This window comes from Equus quagga, chromosome 11 (assembly GCF_021613505.1).
Source record: "Equus quagga isolate Etosha38 chromosome 11, UCLA_HA_Equagga_1.0, whole genome shotgun sequence".
In the NCBI taxonomy this organism is placed as follows: domain Eukaryota; kingdom Metazoa; phylum Chordata; class Mammalia; order Perissodactyla; family Equidae; genus Equus; species Equus quagga.
Window position 1 is genome coordinate 46,701,052 of NC_060277.1, and position 22,147 is coordinate 46,723,198.

Here is a 22,147-nt window from a genome sequence, read left to right on the forward strand (position 1 = left end):
TCAGCTTTTCTTTGTCTGGGAAAGCCTTTATTTCTCCTTCATATCTGAAGCATAACTTTGCTAGGTAGAATATTCTTGGCTGACAGTTTCTATCTTTCTATTTTGAGTATGTCAGTCCACTCTCTCCTTGCCTGTGTAGTTTCTGTTGAGAAATCTGCTGACGGCCTATTGGGAGATTCTTTTAAGGTTGCTGTCTTTTTTTTCCTGGCTGTCTTTAAAAATCTTTTTCTATAATTGACTTTTGATAGTTTTAATGTAATGTGTCTTGGAGAAGGTCTTTTTATGCTGAGATAATTAGGTGTTTTGTTAGCTTTGAGGACTTGTATATCTCATTCCTTTCCCAGGTTTGGAAATTCTCAACTATTATGTCTTTAAATAAGGTCTCTGCCCGCTTCTTCCTCTCTTCTCCTTCTGGGATACCCATTATCCTTATGTTACCTTTTCTAATGGAGTCGAATAATTCTCATAGAGTTTTTTCATTTTTTAAAAAATTTTAGTTCTCTTTTACATGAATCATTTCTAGATTTCTGTCTTCCAGCTCACTGATTCTCTTTTCTATATAGTCTGCTCTATTTCCAGTGCTCTCTACTGTGTTGTTCATCTCATTTATTGAGTTCAGCTCCAGAATTTCTTTTTGATTCTTTTTTAGAGTTTCAATGTCTTTGATAAAGTATTCCTTCTGCTCATTAATGTTATTCATGAGCTCATTGAACTGCGTTTCTGAACTTTCTTGTAGCTCATTGAGTTTCTTTCTGACAGTTATTTTGAATTCTTTATCAGTTAGATCACAATCTTTCGTGACTTGAAGTTGGGTTTCTGGAGTGTTGTCTTTTTTGTGTGTGTGATATCATGTTACAGTGGTTTTTCATGGTTCTTGCTGAGTTGGTCCTCTCCTAGTGGATTTGAAGCAGCAAACACCTTTCTTATTTAGGTACAGCTCTGTTTACTTTGAGTCCAACAATTCAGCAGATAGTTAATTAGAGTCCTTTGTTTTGTTTTCAAGAGGTGTCTGCTATAGCACAAGGTATTGGTTTCTTTGACCTGAGCTGCCTCTGGCTGTATTTGAGAAATGGCACTTTCCACCTCCATCGCCTCTACCAGAGGTGTCGCCAGTACCCTCCTCATTGCTGCTTATGCCACTGGGGTCAGTGGTACCTTGCAGCTGCTGGTGTTGCTGTGGTCTCTGGTGTTGCCGCTAGGGGCACTGGGATGACAGGTGCCTCCACCACGTTTGCGGTTGCCTGGGGCAGGGGCACTGCCTCCACAGCAGGAGTAGGGGTCGGGGTCTCTGGCACCTCCACTACATCTGGGGTTGTTGGGGTAGTGCATGGGGAGAGGGGAACCCAGAGTTGCAGGTGCCACCGAGGCTGGAGGGATGGGGTGGTGGGGCCCGTTGCCACTGCTTCCCACTTCGCTGTGGCCACAGGTACCACTGCGGCCAGGAGGCTGGAGTCATGTGCGCTGCTTCTACTGCTGCTACCGAGTTCCCTGGGACTGTGGCTTAGCTGCCATGGCAGGGGGCTGGGATCGTGGGCGCTGCTTCCACTGATCCCCCAGTTCTGCCTTCTCTGTGTATTCCAGTCCACCCACCTTCAGATGTACAGATGTGTGGATCTCTCCAGAGTCCTGGTGTGTTGGGCAGAGGAATCTTTGTTGAGTTATGGGTGTTTTGCTAGTCGTAGATTGAAGGGGAGAGACCCAGGGAGCGCCTCACGTCACCATGATGCTGACTCGTATATTACTTTTAAAAATAAATAAAATTATAATAACCTTTTAAAACTAGAAAATTGAACCATTTTCAGGATTATCAATTGGCAGACAATCTGGCATATACTATTTGAGCTTTTTCTCCAGGGCTGTAATGTGCTATATTATTGAAAAACCGAGTTTCTACTGAAAGTACCTGCCTTGGGCAAGTCACTTAACATCTCAGAGCCTCTGTTTTGTCATACAAAATGACTCATTATACTTGCCTTACTTCTCAGAATTGTTGAGGGGATCAAGTGAAATATGGGAAAACAACTTCTGAGTCATATAGGACGTTATAAAGTTAGGTAGTGATTTATTATGTAGTCAAAATTGGGTTTTTTGTTATTCTTTTTTTATTGCGGTAACAGTGGTTTATAACGTTATATAAATTTCAGCTGTACATTGTTACCTTTTTCGATTTCTGTGTAGATTACATCATGTTCACCACCCAAAGCTTAGTCAAAATCTTAAAAATTTGCAGCTAGAATATAATTAGATGTTTCCTAGATAACATATGGCACATTCATAATGAAAACATTAAAAATAAAAACATATAAAGCTAGCGCTTATTCAGAAAATCAAACTATGATATAGATCTGGCATCCAGTCCATTCTTCTTCAACTGGGAGTGCTGCGGGTAAAGTCAACTCCACATTCTAGGACACTCCTATATTAGCACAAATAATGTTGAGTAACAGTATCTTTATTTACATGACATTTTGCATTACTGTTTGTTAATGCCAGTTCCTCACAAATGGCTGTAGAATTAGGATTTTTAATATTAAATAATAAATAAGGGAAAGACTTTATTTGTTCACTGTTATATACCCATAGCCTAGAGCATTGTCTAAGACATAAATATTTATTGAAAGAATGAATGAAATAATACTTTGATAATTGGAGAAAAGATTGTAACACCTAATACATAAAAATGTTATGCATAAATTCTGGTAATATGTGTAATATTCTGAAATTTCTTTGATGCACATATGTTTGGCAGATTTATCGTTTCTTCTCATTTGCTTTACTTAGGGACGTGCTGCCCTAACACGAGAGAAAGAGGAATTTGCCCATGAACATGAAGAAATGAAGAACCTAGAAGCCATTGTTCAAGAAATAAAACCAACCGTCCTCATAGGTAAACTTCTTGTTTTCCCTCTCTCCCGTAAACCCCACCTCCACCCCATTTTGGCCTAATTGGTTTTCTTACTACTGATTTTTGAGACATTATTTAGTTTTTTGAAATTCTAACCTTTAGAATTCACAAACAAAAGTACATATTCACTGAAGCAACAGTGCCTCATAAACAACTAGATTTGTCAGTTCGGTGCTGTCTTCTTAATCTTACTGATCCCAAATGAAGTGAGTGGCCCTCTCTGCTGCCTCTGTCAACCTGTTAGTACCTGGCATATTCAGTAGTTTCCGGGCTTAATTATTGCAGATAGACAATGGTTCTCAAATGAGAGCTATTTGACCCCCAAGGGAACATTGGGCAACATCTGGAGACATTTTTGGTTGTCAGAGATTGGGGAGCAGGAGAGGTGAAGGCTACTGACATCTAGTGGGCAGAGGCTCAGGATGCTGCTCGACACCCTACAATGTGCGGGAAAGCCCCCACAACAAGGAATTATCCCACCCAAAATGTTAATAGTGGCAAGGCTGAGAAACGCTGAACTAGACCTCCCTTGGAGATGGGGACCATATTTCACACATCCTCATATTCATCACAGCACTTAACACGGGAGCTTCCACGTTCCATGTGTGCAATAAGATGTTTAATATGGTCAAACTTAAGGTGGCTGAAAAAACTCAGAGGAAATTATGAGACTTCATCCCTTATTCTGTGTGTATATAATGTGAGCCCTTACTTTGTATCATACTCCATTTCTAGAAGCTCTTGTGAAACAGATAACAATATTGAGAATAATGGTGATAACCGTAACAAAAACAAATACTCCATGACACGAACTATAGTAAGCCTTTTTTGGTGTTTTTTACAAAATATGTTCTATCAGGAATGTTTCTAATTTTTTTATTCCATTATGCTAATTGCTTTGTTCTTCTGTTAAAATTCTTTCAATGAGCCATCCTTCAGTTTTACAATTGAATTGGACATTGTCTTAAGTGTTAGCACTGATTTCTAAAACATAATTACTTTACAGCCTGAGAGACTGAAATATACTCATAGAATTGTTTATAGAGAGAGAATTTACACTGGACACGTTTAATTTACTGATATAAATGCCTGCAATCAAATTCCCAGTGATTGGTCACTAACTCAATGTATTATGAGTCAAATGTTATATCTGTTATTTTTCAATAGGTGCTTGTGGATTTGTAACCCTACAGATTGTTGGCATTGACACACTTGTCTCATTTTGTCACTTTAATATAACTGTTCTATGTTTTGTTTAGGGTTTATTACAAAATGACCTGACACGTCTCATCAGTTTTTGGACGTGGGCTCCTTGGATTAATGAACCAATTCCTATTCACTGGTTTCTCATTTCTACATTAGGAGTTGCTGCAATTGGTGGTGCATTCTCAGAACAAATTCTCAAAGATATGGCTGCCTTCAATGAACGGCCTATTATTTTTGCTTTGAGTAATCCAACTAGCAAAGCAGAATGTACTGCAGAGCAGTGCTATAAACTAACCCAGGTAAAGCGGAAGTATAACTGATGTTCTATTGTTGAATTCTGATTCATTTTAGGGAAGCCTAGGGTATCTAAGGTGCTCACCACTTATCCTTAAAAAATTACACAAGCAAGATGGGAAGAAAAGTGAACAGTTCGGAAGGGATAAGAGCTATTTCCTTTTCTAGAATGTTGTTGTATAAATCTTTTTCTTCAATGAAACAATTAACTTTGTAATGTTTTATTGATAATTTCCCTCTAGTGTTTTGGAAGTATATAAGAGATAAGCATAAAAGTTAGAAAGGAAAAGGAAAAAGCTTGATTCTAGATGCTTATTAAAATAGCCTTTAACTAGCTATTCCTAAGCATTGAAGCATACAGTGTAAAACCGCAATCTTATTTTTGCTTTGCTAAATCCTGGGTTTGGATTTTGATGCCATGGGTGGAGCATTTGGGCTGCTATTTTGACATCCAGCCAGGTTGGGGTGGGAGTCCTCAAAGCTTCAATACTTTACTCTTTTCAAAAAAGTGAGGGGCCGGCCCGGTGGCGCAGTGGTTAAGTGCACACCTTCCGCTTCTCAGCGGCCCGGGGTTCGCTGGTTCGGATCCTGGGTGTGGACATGGCACTGCTTGGCAAAAGCCATGCTGTGGTAGGCGTCCCACGTATAAAATGGAGGAAGATGGGCATGGATGTTAGCTCAGGACCAGTCTTCCTCAGCAAAAAGAGGAAGATTGGCAGTAGTTAGCTCAAGGCTAATCTTCCTCAAAAAAAAAAGTGACATTTTATACTATGTTTCTATTAGTATAGATTTGACTGATATGTTGACAAGGGCCTTTTTTCAAAGGCTTGAAAATGTCATTACAACAAAACAGAGATTGAGTCATATGCATCTAACACTTTTATCTTGGAAATAGATCTGAAATGAACTAGAAAAGGTAAACAGGACACAAAGTTATGTCATTCTGCACAAATCAGAACTTGATGGTTCCACGTCTTTAATATTATGTCCTTAAATGCTTATTACTGAATTAATGAATTAAGAAAATTTTGGCAAGGAGCTACTCCATTGTTTATCTCTCTTATCTGGAATGCCATCAATGTTCTCAATAATTTAAATTTTTGTCCCATTTCTAGGTTGGGGAATTTGCCCCACATTCTTCAGGAGTCCTTAAATCTTTAAAGGAAGAAAAACACTCTGAGCAATAGCAACACTTTAGCATGGTGTGTTGAACATAGGAGGCACACGATAAATAAATGTTTAAGTAGTTATTTTGTTTAGGATATGTCAATAGGCCTCAAGAGTTTATAGACTCACCTGTAGCCAAATTTATAGAGTTGTGTTTTTAAGTTTGAAAGCGTCTGATATAAATGGACTGAACTCTTTTGTCATCTTGCCTAATGTTCCCTGCTCTTATACATAAAATTGAAAGTAATTTTGAGGCTGAAAATTTAAACGCTAATTCAGCCACAGGATTACAGAACAAGAAAACAAAATCACAGGCTCGCTGAGCGTGAATCTCTGCTGCTACAGGCACAGGGAAAAGTCCTTGGGAAAGGTTAAAAATACAAACTGCAAAAAGATTATTGAACCATGCACAACTATAATTGTACTAAAATGGTTTGGAGAAATTTCCTTCTCCGTGTTAACAATCCGTTTGCGTGAGAGTGTTTAGCTAACTCTCATCTGTTTACTGCCTTTCCTCCATAAAATGTGACGGTTTTTGGTCATAAAATGGTAGGCGGGAGGAGTGGGTGTGGAGGAGGGGAAGGAGATACAGAGGTAACGTGTGTACGTAATGTTGCAGGTCTCTTCTCAAATGTAATTTTCAAAGATATATATATATATATCAAATAACATATATAAATATGTATCAAATAGTAATTTATTTACTTTAGAAAGTTGCTTGCAGTAACACATTTTATCTGCTAAATAGAGTTAAAGGTATCAGACTTGTCTGAAAACAAAAAGTTTTGTGCAAAATCTAACAAAAAGTTTTGTGCAAAATCTAACAGTATCTTAAGACACCTAGATGAGAATTTTTATTTTCTTTCTCATCTTTTTATATCCTGAATGAGGTTGAATCATATTATACAACTTTACCTTTATATAAAATACACATTATGGCATCTTACAAAAATGAGTAAGTTAATATTATTAATATCATAATGGATTTAGACTCTAGATGTACGAGAGATGAAAGTTATAACCCAGTATATCATCATTTCAACTATGCTTTGGGGATTTGGTGCGTTCGGCTTTTCAGATGCATTTTTTCGGTTGTGATGCTTTAGTTGTTGAGAGTTTCCTATTCCTGTTTTAGAGGCTGAACGCTCTCGTGCCTCTGCACTCTCACCCTCAGATCACACAGACGTGCCCCTTTTGATCAGCAGGATGGAACGCAGCAGCGAACAGGCCCTAAGTTAATGCCATCTTAAAGCATGTAATACATGAGGTTCCTCAAAAACATTATGACAAAATATGAAGATTAGGAAAAAAATCCACATGATTTTTGACAATTATTGATAATTTAATCTTCCTGTTAATCCCACTGGTGCTAATGAGTTTGTTTCCCATATATTTTCCATTTAATTCTTTACAATATAGAAATATATAAAATTTGTCCCAACGGTTACATTGAAATGTGTTGATCCCCAAACTCTAACCTAAAATGTCATTCTTTCCTATACTCTAATATTAACCTATCATTTTTATTTTCAGAAGTCTATAATTGGAAGCCTATGTAGAAATGGTTGATAGGCCTATGGGTTGGACCACTGCAGAGAACAGAGTGGTGGTCTTCAGGTATCATGGGCTTTGCACACTTCTCGTAGGAGTAGAGAGTAAGACAGAGAGCAGTAATAATCACCCACTCCGGAGCTCATTGCCGACATCATAAAAGCTTGCGCAGACTTATTCGAGAGTTAATGAAAATTAGCTTCTTTCTAAATACTCTTTACTTTAACTATGGGGTAGTTCTATTATGATGCATTTCTTTTAAGATTTCTTGCTTCGTTTTAAAGTTGTGTGTCTGTGTTGTAGGGGCGTGCAATTTTTGCCAGTGGCAGTCCTTTCGATCCAGTCACTCTTCCAAGTGGACAGACCCTATATCCTGGCCAAGGCAACAATTCCTACGTGTTTCCTGGAGTTGCTCTTGGTGTTGTGGCGTGTGGATTGAGGCATATCACAGATAAGATTTTTCTCACTACTGCTGAGGTATTGTAAAATACTCTTAAGTTCACCAAAGCTATAAAATACCAAATGAGCTTAGTGTAGGTTGTCTAATGTTGTATTTATCTAGCCTCTCAGTTCACTCCCTAGAAGGTATAAAGTCCAAAGAAGAGAAACTCCTTCTCAGTGGATAACGAGGGGTGGGCAGCAGGCTTGTATTGCGTCACTAGTAGGAGACGGTTCTTCAGCATCCAGCAGAAAAGTTGCATTCTGATTTCTTAAAAGGAACTCTTTTTTTTTAATCTTCACACTTCCAATCAAATTCTGTGATGGGAATGAGACAATTAAAAATTTTGTTTCCAAATCATGGATTAAGTGATAAATATTTGTCCATTGAGAACCTTCCTAAATAATGGCATTTTGAAGATTTAGAATGAAAGTTGGATTTGGTATAGCGAAGCAGTGTTTATCATTCAGGGTTCAGTGCAGAAAACAGAAACTGCTCCGGTATTTTAAACAGAAAAGAAATTAAGACAGGGAATTAGTGTTTATAAAGTCATTAAAAGGACAGAAGTGAGCTCTAGTGTGAGCCTGCAGGAAAGAGTCTCAGAACAGGACAGAGCAGACCCACTAGGGATGCTGGTGCTGTTAAGAACTGTGAAGGATCTGAAGTTTTACCCTACTTGCAAGCTAACCAGTTAGCCTGCCGCAGTTTCATAGATGCTGGCAGAAGACGCAAGACTTTTAGGTCAGAGACAGAGGACTTTATTACTCATGGCACAAGAGGTGCCATGAACTTCAGGTTCCGGTCAGTTCCCCTTGCCCGCTAAGCCTCAGGGGGGTGATACAGTGAGTGGACATATATTTATGAAGTCATAAGCTTTTGGTAATCAGAATGTTCGTCTGGTTAGTAGCATGTTTGAAGAGGATGCAATTCATTAATGAGAAATTGGAGTGAATTTCTTCTCTTAAAATTAAACTACTGTACAACATTATAACTGAACTGAACCACGTGAAAATTGATTAATATTTCAATATTTCATCATGAAAACATGTTATTCTTTCCATTGTGAAGAGGAACTCTAAGAATATAGACAAAGATTCTTACGCTGTTGGTGTGATCTAAAGGAGTGTAACCCCAGTGTTAGCACTTGGTGTCATTCTGTGGGAACAGATGCCTGGAAACTATGTTCTCCTCTTTTCTTTCCCCTCGCTGTGTTAAAAGCATGACAACTGATGTCTGAGTTTCTTTAACTTGAGAAAACTTTGTTAAACATAAGTAGATGTCTAATTACTAAGAGAGCTTTTCAAAGTTCTTACATTAAGGAAAGTGTAATCATTGTCTTTTATAGCAGAGACATAAGAAGAAAAAGAGTGATCTTTTACTTGTGGTAGCCGGTGTTTTCTTTCCTAAATAACTCCAGCACCATCTAGTGACAGATTTCATGAGAAAAACTTTCCACTTACTACCAGGAAAAGTAATACTCATGACCAAAAAGCTTTGAAGAAAAAAAATAAAATGTGATTTTTCTTATCTAGCTAGTGATCTCTCTGGCTAGATCTTTTGCCTTTCCACTCCTTTTCTCTTCTGCTTCAATACAACGTTCCTGTTTTTCATACCATCTCATTGCTTTCTTTGTCTCCTTTTCATGTCCCCCCTTTTAACTAAGAGCTTTTTTCTAGTGTTCATTTTTTGGTCCTTGCTTTTTCTTCCATTTTTTAATGCTTTCAGAGATCTCATCCATTCTCTTGTTTCCATTATCTTCATTCTAGGAGTGGCCAAATCTGTGTATTTCTATTCTCATCTTTTTACTGTATCTCCAGTTATTTGATGCATATTTCCACAGAAATGCCCTGATGTTTTCTTAAACACAAGATGTGTAAAACCATACTTCTCAGCTTCCCTCACCCTCAGCATTCCCGTTTCTACTAGTAATCCTCTTTCCAAGCACGCACCAAAGCTTCGAAGCCTGAGCTTTTCATTTTCCGTCATCCCGAAGCCTTGTAACACACATGCATATGCACGTAACTGCTCTATTATCCTGCCTGGAAAACTCTGGGAATTATCCTCTGCTTATCTAAGCCTATCCTTCAGGTCACTGCTCAAGTCCCACCTTGTCCTTGAATCCTTTTCTACTCTGACTCATCTCGATCTTTCTCCTACGCCATGGCTGTCTTTATCAAACACTTTGACATTTAATTTTGTTACTAGTTGTATTTTGCTCTTGAGAGCTTTATGTTTTAAACAATTAAGTGTTACCTTATAATTAAATTGTAAATTATCTTCTTTAAAGACAGAACATCTTCCATGTACTTCTTTCAAAACACCAGTAGCACCTAGCACAGTACTAAAGCACATAACAGAAACTTAATAATACTTATTGAATTGAATTAAATAGAACTAGTCATATACCTTAGCAGGAAGAATAAATACAATACCATAGACACTCACTGCTAGAGGGCCCCAAACGGAAGAAATCTTGTCTAGATTATATTTTACGGTTAATAAAAGTAACATGTGAGAGATCTAGGTAGATTGTTTTGTTTGGCAACCCCAAATTTAATAACTGTTAGGATTATTGTCAAAATACTAGTTGGATCTCTTGTGGAACTAGAAATCTTGTGGATTGGTCCCAATCCACAAGAAGACTATTCCTGGACATTTTTATGTCACAAAGAGATATTTGGCTTTCCTGGTACTCTGGGCAGTCTTCTGGACCTCTGATGGGTCAGCCCTCCTGACCCCGTGTGGTCTGTGCAGCAGCCTGGGAGCAGACTCCACCTGTCCACATCTGGGAGGCAAACCCTGGCCTCCCATCACACCTCTCCTCGAGAATCACGTGCTTTGTGTCGTCTCCTCTGCCTCGCCCCATCCCTTTCTGATATCCGCCCAGAGGCCCCTGGAGGTGATCAGCACTGATAGCAGCATCTGGAGGAAGGTTTGACTCATTTAAGTCACTAGATAATGAAAATCCAGCTGCCGTAACATTGTCAAAATGAAGCAAAGAGAGCGTATTTGGAAGCAGCCACGATGTAGTTAGAGAGAGATATACCGATGGTATATCAGAAGGAGCAAATAGCTTCTGAGCGAATGAGCCAGTCCGTGAGAGTGAGAGTAAAACTCCTGTATAATCTCTCCTTTTTCCCTCAGGATCAGTCTAACAGTAGGCTCCCTGTGGTCACCTGTTTGCTACTTGGCTTTGTTCCACAATTTCTTGGCTCCCTCTCTGCATGACAGGCATACGTGGAGAGCAAAGATTCAGACTGATTCCTCTTTACTCAGCCATCTTCTGACTATCTTCAGTCTCTTTAAAATGACTAGAGAAAAAACAATGATGTTGGATACCAGCAATGTGCCAATATGATTGGAGCAATATACGTATTATCTCATACACAAAATTTTAAAAACTTGAAATTGATTGGTTACGTAATGTGCCTCCAAATCAAATAGCTAATAAGCTAATACATTGTAGAGCTGGATGTGACCCCAAAAGCTATTTTACTCCCACTCTCCATGCTGGCTGCCTACCTGTTCTTTTCAAAATGAAATAGCTAAGATTTATCGAACACTTATTTTCTCAGACAGTGTGGTTAATTCTTTACTGGCACTCATTTCATTTAATCCTATGAATTAGGAACTGTTAGTAGTCTTGCATCACCAAAGAGAAAACTAGGCTTAGAAAGGTTAATTAATTTGCCAAAATTCAGACAAATAGTAATGGTGCCATCGGAATTTGAATGTGTACCACCTCACGTCAGAGCCTGAGCTCTCAGCCACCATACTGTTACATCTTTTTGAGACTGTTCTGCTCCTTTCTTCTCATCCAGTTAAATAACAATACCAGCTATCCATGAGAGTTTTTGCTTTAACATCTAAGAAACGCCAGCTGATTTAAATCTGCCACAAATCCTTTGCAGAACAACAAGGAGTAACAAGATTTTTTAAGTGGCCTAAATTCAATGGGAAATTAACATAAAATGGTTTTATTTTGTCTCAATCACTGTTTTAAATAATTCTCCATCATATCTCCCTTTTCTTTCTCTTAATAGCATCTCAGTAACTTTCAGTTCATTTTGAATTCACGCATTCTTTTAACAAGTACTAATTAAGTATCTGCCATGTGCTAGGCATTACTCTAGGTGCTGGGGATATGTCAGTGGAGAATAATGAAATATCTCTCCAGTTCAAAGTTTGCATCCAATTCAAATATCATCTCTTCTTCCTGCAGGATAAGAGTCCTCAGTACAGGTCGGGGAGAGCCGTCTGCTCTGTGACTCTTCCTACTCCGACACCAGCACCTTGAGGGTTGGGGGAAAGGCTCTGGAGAACGTTCTGCCCCTTCTCATCAAGGCTACTTCCTGAAATGCGTTAGAAATGGGAAGGAAGCTTAGGGAAAAGAGCAAGCATCTGTTTTATTAACTTTCCACTATTTCAGGCCATAAAACCCTCTGTGGCAAAGTCCAAAATCTGGCTCGCTCATGTCAGTTTGTCTCATTTTTTTTTTTTTAAAGATTTTATTTTTTCCTTTTTTCTCCCCAAAGCCCCCCAGTACATAGTTGTATATTCTTCGTTGTGGGTCCTTCTAGTTGTGGCACGTGGGATGCTGCCTCAGCGTGGTTTGATGAACAGTGCCATGTCCGCGCCCAGGATTCGAACCAACAAAACACTGGGGCGCCTGCAGCAGAGGGTGTGAACTTAACCACTCAGCCACGGGGCCAGCCCCCAGTTTGTCTCATTTTTTGAAGCCACTTTATTGAGGTTTCATTGACATACAGAAAGCTGTACATATTTAATTGTACAATTTGATGACTTTTGAGATAATTATACATCTGTGAAACTATCACCACAATCGGTGCCATAAACAAATCTATCACCTGCCCAAATTTTTGGCTACCTTATTTTATGATTTTGTGTATTTGTGTGTGTTTGGTAAGATACTTAATGTAAGATCTACCCTCTTAGCAAATTTTGAGGTATGCTTGAATTTAAGTACCGTTCGAATTAGAAATAGAGAAAGGTTTAGGACAGCACATGGTGAGGCTAGTTAGGTGACTCAGCCCAGAATCTGTGTAAAATTAAAATCCTCAAAAGGTACAAATTTCCAGTTACGAGATAAATGAGTACTAGGTATGTAATGTATGGCATGGTGACCATAGTTAACGCTGCTGTGTGACAGGGAGGAAAGTTGTTAAGAGACAAAATCCCAAGAGTTCTCATCACGAGGAGAAATTTTTTTCCTTTTTTCATTCTTCTCTTTTTCTTGTATCTGTGTGAGAAGATGATGTTAGTTTAACCTACTGTGGTAATCATTTTACAGTATCTGTAAATCAAACCAACATGCTGTACACCTTAAACTTACACAGTGATGTGCGTCACTTGTTTATCAATAACACTAGAAAAAGGAAATGAAAACCCTGCTTGCAATGTGACTCTGAAATGGCTTTCTCAGCCTCCTGCCCTGCCTCCTGCACAGGAGCCTGTGAGCTGGGCGGAACGGCATCACCAGCCTGGCACGCCTTCCCTCCTCTCCATTCGGGATCCTTCTCCATCACTTCTGCCATCCCCCTCTTCCTTCCCTACTCCTCTTTCCCTGTTCCTCCAGTGTATCAAATGAGAGAGCTGCCAGCATTTCATGGTACAGTAGAAAAGGAACTGTATTAAGAGGAAACCTGGATCCTGTCCCCATCTTTTTCACTAATTGTGTGACCCCAGCATTCACCAAGCCTCTCTGGGCTCGGTTTCTCCATTGATAAGAGGAGACATGAAAGTGGATGGTCACATTAATGTGATCTGCTTCTGTAGGTGACTGCTCCCCAAGGGATCCTCATAACCACCCATTGTACCGTGTGAAGCATAAACATTTTTGTCTTTCTCTTTTTAAGGTTATAGCTCAGCAGGTGTCAGATAAGCACTTGGAAGAGGGCCGGCTTTACCCTCCTTTGAACACCATCAGAGATGTTTCTCTGAAAATCGCAGAAAAGGTAAAACCACTCTTTTTCAAACCTCATTATTTTTCCTTCCTTCCGCTGCTAAGTATGCATTTTTAGGTATTAAGAATCCACTTCCTTGAAATATCTGTATCAACTTATTATGTCGGAAGTTAGAGAAATGAGGCCTGGTGCCTCAGCAGAGCTTTGGAAATCTGTTAGCTCCTTAGGAATGGAACAATTGGGTTGAATCATTCATTTCCCTATCATTCTTTTTCTCTCTCATAATTTACATAATTCCTTAGGGTTTCCTTTCAGCTGGGTTTCCTCCACATCACCTCTTTTTAGTTAGTGCTTTCCGTATCACACTTGTGATAGTGGCCAAAATATTACAGGTATAGTAGAGTGACATGTAGACCTTGAACCACCTGCCTCGTCCCTGTCTCCATGATGTTCAGCATCCTAAAGATCACAGTTGATGATGCTGCAGGAGGCAAAACAACGAGGGCGAAGAACTCCAAGCTGTTGGGGTGGCAGATGAGCTGTTGAAGGAATTAACCGAGAAAAACCTAAAGGCAGGGAAATTTTCTGTAACTAAGGTGAGAGAGAGATGGACTTTTTTGCAATACAGTTGTATAAGTTTGCTAGGGCTGCCGTAACAAAATACCACAGACTGGGGGGCTTAAGCTGCAGACGTTTATTTTCTCACAGTTCTGGGTGCTAGAAACCTAAGATTAAAGGGTCGGCAGGTCTGGTTTCTTCCGAGGCGTCTCTCCTTGGCTTGTGGATGGCCGCTTTCTCATTCTGTCCCCAAGTGGTCTTTCCTCTGTGTGTGCACTTCCCTGGTGTCTCTGTGTGTGTCCAAATTTATGCTTCTTATGAGAACACAAACCAGCTTGGGTTAGGGCCTACCTGATCAGCCTCATTTTAACTTAATTACCTCTTTAAAGGCTCGGTCTCCAAACACAGTCACACTCTGGGGCACTGGGAGTTGAGGCTTCAAGAGTTTTGGCGTGACACAGGTCAGCCCATAAAAGTAGTTATACATTTAAAGTAGGGTTTCTCAACCTCAGTGCTGTGCACATTTTGGCCGGATAACTCTTTGTTGTGAGGGCTGTCCTGGGCATTGTAGGATGTTTAGCAGCATCCCTGACCTTTATCCATTAAATGCCAGGAGCCTCTGCACAGTTGTGACAACCAAAAATGTCCCCAGACATTGCCAAGTGTCCTCTCAGAGACAAAATTGTTCCTGGTTGAAAATCAAAGCTATTAGCAAGTTTATCAAAACAACACCATTTAGGATTTATATGTCATTATTTATCTTGTTGGTTGATGGTAGATGCTTCAAAAACCAAATAACACTTCAAAAAAAGACTTTAGATAATGTTTGATTATTTATGAAAGAGTATGCTTGTATTTTCTCCTAATTTGTATCTACTAGTTTGTAATTAGTTTGAATTATTAATGCACTGAATAGCACATTGTCATCTTAAGTTCATTTTGAAGATTTAAAGAAAAAGGAGTTAGCATATGATTTGAGAAAGTAAGAGAGCAGGGACAGCAGGGGAGCACAGAAGACTCAGATATTACACCTAAAATAATGAAAGAATGCTGAGTGCATAGACAGAAACCAGGAAATCAGGACAAAGAATCTACTTCAGGGAGGAAGATGATTTAAGTGGACTGCACGTTTGAGGTATCACTGGCGCATTCAAATGCACCATCTACCATGCAGATGGAAGTGACCGAAACTTAGGGCTAGATGTAAAGATGTGGACATCGCCTGCGTGCGTCAAGAGGGAAGCTCCAGGAGTGCTTGGGAGTACCAGCAGAACAAGTGTAGAAAGGAAGGAAACTGACGACAGAACATCGTTTATCATTCTGTCTAGAAGACAGAAGAAAGAAGCCAGTCAGGAAGGGACGTGATCAGGATTTCAAGAGGAGACTCAGAAGTAAGCAGCAGGTCGGGAATGAGAAAGGAGACGATTTCAGGATGGGGTGGAAGTTGCGATTAATAGAACCAAGTCCCGGTAAGAAAAACAGGTGAAGTCTTTTATTTAGTACTTAGGAAGTTATCAGAAACTTTTACAAAAGCAATTTCAGTAGTACAAGAGTTAAGAAGTCCAGGGAGAGTTAGGAAAGCAACACAATGTACGCCACTCTTCCCGGGAGCGTGGCATTGACAAGAAGGAGAGAGTGGAGATTTCATTGAGAGAGAGGATTATGCACGTCGTGTGTCCTGGGAGCAGAATGAGGAATGAACTTCCACATCGCCCGTGTCAGGGAAGAAGCAACACGTTGTATTATAAAAGTGATCGAGCCATTGCAAGCAGGCCCAGGATCTTTTTGGGGTGATGGAAATATTCTGGAACTGGATGTGCTAACAGTTGCACAACTCTGTAAATTTACAAAAATAATTAAATTGTATACTTAAAATTGTTGAATTTTGTGGTCAGTGAATTATTCCTCAAAAAAAGCTGTTAAAAAAATAGTAATACGTTATAAGCAGTATGGAAAATAGAGGCAAGGAAAATACCTGATACTCTTGTTTCACAGTGTGATTATCATTTTGACTGTTTGCTTTCGGTCTTTGTTTTTGTTTGCTTTCTTTTCTAACATCATTGTAATAATGTATAATAGTACATCATATTTTTGTTTCCTGCTTTTTTCATAAACATTTCTCCATAATATGGCACAGTCTTTATAACCGTACTTTTTCATAAATGCGTAATTTTACATTGAGAATAGAAACTCAATCATTCTAATATTCTTCAAAAGCAGTATTATCCAGATAAGTCTCTCATACAAATAGCTCTTCAGTGATTGCTTTTTTAAAACTGGAGTGAATTCAAGAGCACTTATGGAGTGATTAATTTTGACAAGAGGGAGAATTCATTTTTCTTCAAGAAAATAGGGAAAGAGAGAATGTTTGACGATATAGAGGAGATAGTCTGAGCTGATGAAAAGGGAATTGAGACCATTTTCTCTGATTAGTTGGAATTTTCTTACTAGAGTGCGGAGCCTCAAATGGAGGTGACAGGGGAAAGTTTAACATTGCCTTGTGGGAACTATGAGGGAAAGTTTTTTTTTTTTTTTTAAACAAGGATAAAAGCATAATGTGCAGCCACAGTGGCCCAAGTAAGGTTAGGAAAAGTGTGGCATCGCAGGAGACAGCCATGAACAGAGAAAGCTGGCACTGAGGGTTTTCCAGACCAGGGCTAGGATGCTGAGTGGGATGCAAAGAAATGGAGACGAGACTGTGTGATACTGGCCGGAGCCGTGAGCCTGCCGCTGGTCCCACTGATGAGGCAAGCAGGTCAGGAGACCCTGGGATAAACAGGGATTTTTAGGAGGCTGTGGTCAGAATAGGCATCGTTGAAACTACAAGGTATCCAAGTTCAAACTTCACAGGAATATTAAGGTGTTTAGTTCAAGTTAACTATCAGTGAAGTCATTTCAAGATTTTTGCCACTGGCTTATCTGAGAAATCCTGTTATGAAGACATCTGAATAAATCTCTACAAGTCCCTCTTTCCTTTGTTGCTGATATCAAATTCTCCTCTTCCTGTATGATCTACAATTGCATTTTCATTTTATATCTTCTTTGTGTATGAGTGCTTTTATTATAATACAACTTTACTTTTTTGGAAATAGACAAGATGTAAATTATGAATTAATTTTTTGAAACAGATAAAAACTTCTGTGTGCTCACCATCATCTCAATTTATTGAAATAATATTCTTTTCTTATTTCTAGATTGTGAAAGATGCATACCAAGAAAAGACAGCCACAGTTTATCCTGAGCCCCCAAACAAGGAAGCATTTGTCCGCTCTCAGATGTATAGCGCTGATTATGACCAGATTCTTCCTGATTGCTATTCTTGGCCTGAAGAGGCCCAGAAAATACAGACCAAACTTGACCAGTAGCATAATAGCTGACATTTCTTAACTCCATAAGGAGATCTTGAAGTCTTTCATAATTTTTAAAGACTGGAATCTTTTATAATGATTCATAATATACTAGACTAGGATAATTTTACTTTAACAATCTAAAGATTTATGGAAAAATATTAATATACTTCAGGGTGAACATCTCAGTAGACAATTTTGCTTCATTTGCTTTCTGGTTATTTATGGTTTCTATCTTAATTATTTTGCCCAAGTTCTATTTAAAAGCTACTTGTACCAACTACTGAGAAACTCGTTGTTTTTCTATGAAACTAATGGGAAGACCAAAATTAGTAATAAATTGATATGATCAACATTAAAACCCCTAATTCTTTTGTTGTCTGTTTTGTTAAAAATCTACTTTTTAAAAATAAAGATAGAAATGAAATTAGGCATAGATGAACTTTTGCTAGAAATGGAAACAACACTTTGTTGCCTAGAGAAAAATAACTTCTCAGGTATTTTCAATCAAATCCTAGATTATATTTGTTCCTTTTGTGCAACTGAGTTCTAACATTTCTAAGAAAGATCATTGCTGTTCCAATGCCTTGTGCAGCTGTAGATTTTACTGTTCGTTCACCATTGTTACATCTCTTATCACTTTGGTCCTCAGTCATAAATCCCTTCTAAAAGCACCTTTCTTTCCCCCTGGCGGGCTGTCATATCCTTCAGCTCCATCCTTTGGGGCCAGGCCTTTGTGGACCGCAGCCCTGTTGTGAGGTTGGTGCCTTCAGTTCGGCACATCCTGAGCAGTGGGCAGGACTGAGAGGAGAGTAGGTGAGCTCCTGGAGAAAGGGCTGCCTGCAGGGTCGACCTCTTGAGGCAAAGATCCCCAGAGACAGCAGCAAGAGCGTGGTTCCCAGACAAGCTGGGTTCCCACTCGAGGGACTGCCCTAATGCCCCCTTGATCGGCTCAGGTCATTAAGAGATCACTGTGTTACGATAAACTCACTCTCCTCCGAATTTTGAGAAAGTTTTGTAACCACTTCCTCAATTTCCAAAATTATCTTTACATCAGATATTAAAATGTTCTAACTACCATTAGTAGTTACAGCCCTGAAATTAGTATTAATTTCACATTTTTCTTTAGAAATTAAAAATTGAATCACTGGAACCAATTTTAAATTCTTAAGCTCAGATGCAATACCATTTGCTGTTTATTTGGAGAATTATTTGGAGAATTTTCTGTTTTTGCAATAATGCTTTTTCAAAAGTATAAGAAGATGTTCAAGATAAACTATACTATAAAACGATTTTATTGACAGTTGAGGGTTCCACAAATTGTTTCTGGTGTGAGTAGAAGGGGTGGGGTATTTCTGAAGGTAACATTTAGTCAAGGGTTTCCTCAAGATAGTTATTTCGAAAAGACCCAGAACACCTATTTCTTATCTGTTTCCATGTTGTCTTGTAGCTCTAACTAAACGTATTTACCTGTGCAAAGTTTTATTAAAGCATAGAAAAAGTAAATGAATAAGATTATGAAATAATTGTCTTTTTTCTCTTAAAATATCATTACATTTTAAAATGATAATGCTGGGTCTTCTTATCATATGACAGAGTATTATGAATTTAAAAAATATTCTGATAGCTAATTGCAGGATGAGCTTCATGCATTTAATACACGTGTAGTCGTATTTGCTGTATACTATGATGAATGAACCACTTCTTCGTCCTCAGAGAAAGATAATGAAACAAGACTGGATGATTACTTACTGGGTATCATATGTTCTATATACATTATCTTATTTATTGTAGTCCCAACAATTCCCTTGTGAAGTAGATGTTTTTTTCCCTGAGGAAGATTAGCCCTGAGCTAACATCTGTTTCCAATCTTCCTCATTTTTTGCTTGAGGAAGATTAGCCCTGAGCTAACATCTGTGCCAGTCTTCTTCCACTTTATATGTGGGTCACTACCATAGCATGGCTGATGAGTGGTGTAGGTCCATGCCTGGGATCTGAACCTACGAACCCAGACCACCGAAGCAGAGTACACAGAACTTAACCACTACACCGTGGGGACAGCCCCTGAAGTAGATATTTTAAGTGACTTGCCAAGTCCACAGAGCTAATAAGTGAAGGAAGTGGGCTCTAAATCCATGTTTATCTTTCTTCATAGTCTATTCTCTTCTCACAAGAGTACCATCTGGAACAGCAATCTCCAATAGAAAAAAAAGTGAGCCATATATGTAGTTTCTAGTGGCCTCATAAAAAGAAGAAATGGGTGGAATTCATATTAATAATGTATTTTATTTAAACCAACATATCCAGAATATTGTCATTGCAACATGTAATCAATATAAAAATTATTAATGAGATACTTTGTATTATTTGTTCATACTAAGCCTCCAGAATCCAGATATTTGCATATCCATATCATGAGAACATACAGAACAATGGAATAGAACAGGAAGCCCACAGACAGACCCCCTGAGTAGGTGAGTTATGGAGGTAGGACAAAAATCAACAGATAAAGAATAGAGGGTTAGTTAAGAGGATTGGGAACACTGGCCTACCACATGGAGAAAACGAAACTGCAATCCTACCTCATACTCTATAGGAAGGTAACTTCAGATGGATTAAAGACATAAATATAAATGGCAAAAATATAATTAATAAAAATTAATGTAGCAAAATATCTTTGGGACCTCAAAAACACAAACATGAGGGAAAAAATCGATGGAATGTGTAATCTAAGGTCCTGGCTGATAAATGGCTGCTGCCATAAAAGCATGTAAAGGGTGAAGAAATCCAGGACTAGGGGATAGGATGGTTGCTTCTACAGACATGGATTCATAAAGAGAGAGATCATTTAGGCTCAAAGGCTTGAGCTTTCAGCTCACAGCATGGCATAAGAACTAGAAAAATGCCTGTGTTTTTGCTAAAAGGATCTCTTCTCTCTTACTGCTGTAAGGCTGAAATAACTGAAAACCAAGGCCATACTTGATGCTGCTGGCTGCCCAGCCATGCCAGGAGCTGCCTCCACAGCCTCCCCAGGCCTCTTAGGTAAAAGTTAAGAGTGTTGACCAGGAAGCTGTAGGACCTTGATTTGAGGTGTGATCTGTGGAGAGGGGGATTTGGAGGACTTGCGATACTCAAAACTGGAGTGAACAGTAGCTCAGGTTTGAGTACTGAGTCCTGTGTCCCAGGAAACCCCTCAACCACAGGCAACCAGAACAGTTGACACGTCCGCCCTTGCTAAGCAAAGCAGCAGCTCTTCCTGTCTGACGAGGTTGTTACTCCCTGGCTCCAGGGTCCTCTAATGACCTCGCTCAGTTCACCTCCTGCTCCTCCCCCATCGTTTCTCGTTATCTCCATACACATACGGTCAGATTCCAGCATGGAGAGGGGCTGTGGTGGACACAATTGAAAAGGCAAACCCAGGAGAAGACTCTCACCAAAAGACGTCTAGACTTGGCTCATTTATATTGGCAAGTCCTGAGGAAGAACGTATGGGATTCTGAAGGTGTAGTACTGAGGGGGGAGGTGGTAATTTCGGATTGGGTAGAATTGACTGATAGGGTGCACTCCCCACAGAGCCTGGTTCAGTGTGCTGCCATGAGCCACTGAAAGTGGTTCCACGTGTTGGTTCTGTGAGTTGACTGAAATGTAGACTTAATAATGGGCCACATTAAAGGAAATGGAGAAGCAAGCATTCCTTGAATTTGTATAAAGGAATTCAAAGATTTACAAAGATGAGGATATTGCAGTGGATTTGCTATGTGCAACCTGACCTCTTCATCCGAATGCTCCCCTAAGTCTCCCAAGAGGACATGTCAGTGACCCTCTCCTAAGGCCTTGAGAAGTGCCTTGGTGAGGGGAATAGCAGCATCCACGAAAGGCAGTTTTTTAAATTGAGGTATGTGTTATATCAGTTTTAGGTGTACAATGTCATGATTCGATCTATGCATACATTGCAAAACGATCACCACAAGTCTAATTGACATCCGCTACCATGCGTGGTTACAAAAACTTTTTTTCCTTGTGATGAGAAATTTTAAGATTTACTCTCTTAACAACTTTCCTGTATACAATACAGTATTATCATAGTCACCACGCTGTACATTACATCCCCATGACTAATTTCATAACTGGGAATCGTACCTTTTGACCCTTCACCCATTTTGCCCACCCCTAACCCCCTGCCTCTGGCAACTACCAATCTGTTCTCTGTACAGGTTTGGTTTTTTTCTTTTTTTTAGATTCCGCATATAAGTGAGATCATATGGTATTTGTCTTTCTCTGTCTGACTTATTTCATGAAGCATAATGTCCCCAAGGTCCATCCATGTGTTACAGAGTCAAGATTTCATTCTTTATGGCTAAGTATATTCCATATACCTGTATAAGATTCCATTGTGTGTGTGTGTATATATATATATATCTCATATTTTATTTATCCATTTATTCATCAGTGGACACTTAGGTTGTTCCATGTCTTAGCAAATGTAAACAATGCTGCAGTGAACAGGGGCGCATATATCTTTTTGAATTAGTGTTTTCATTTTCTTTGGATAAATACCCAAAAGTGGAATTGTTGGATCTTATGGCAGTTCTATTTTTAATGTTTTGAGGAACCTCCATTAATGTTTTCCATAGTGGCGGCACCAATTTACATTCCCACTAACAGTGCACAAGGGTTCTGTTTTCTCCACACCCTCACCAACACTTGTTATTTCTTGTCTTTTTGATAATAACCATTCTAACAGGTGTGAGGTGAT

The 22,147-nt window shown here is 39.1% G+C and overlaps 1 protein-coding gene across 1 annotated transcript in view; it reads left to right on the forward strand.

The window, feature by feature from the left end:
* Nucleotides 1-17,759, forward strand: part of ME1 (malic enzyme 1) — a 174,686-nt gene extending 156,927 nt beyond the window's left edge. Inside the window, exons 10-14 of the mRNA XM_046675226.1 lie at nt 2,782-2,887; nt 4,268-4,410; nt 7,427-7,600; nt 13,439-13,537; nt 17,239-17,759. Coding sequence (XP_046531182.1) covers nt 2,782-2,887; nt 4,268-4,410; nt 7,427-7,600; nt 13,439-13,537; nt 17,239-17,409 — 693 coding nt within the window. The 3' untranslated portion in view covers nt 17,410-17,759. The remainder of the gene's footprint in view (nt 1-2,781; nt 2,888-4,267; nt 4,411-7,426; nt 7,601-13,438; nt 13,538-17,238) is intronic.
* Nucleotides 17,760-22,147: the final 4,388 nt, after the last annotated feature.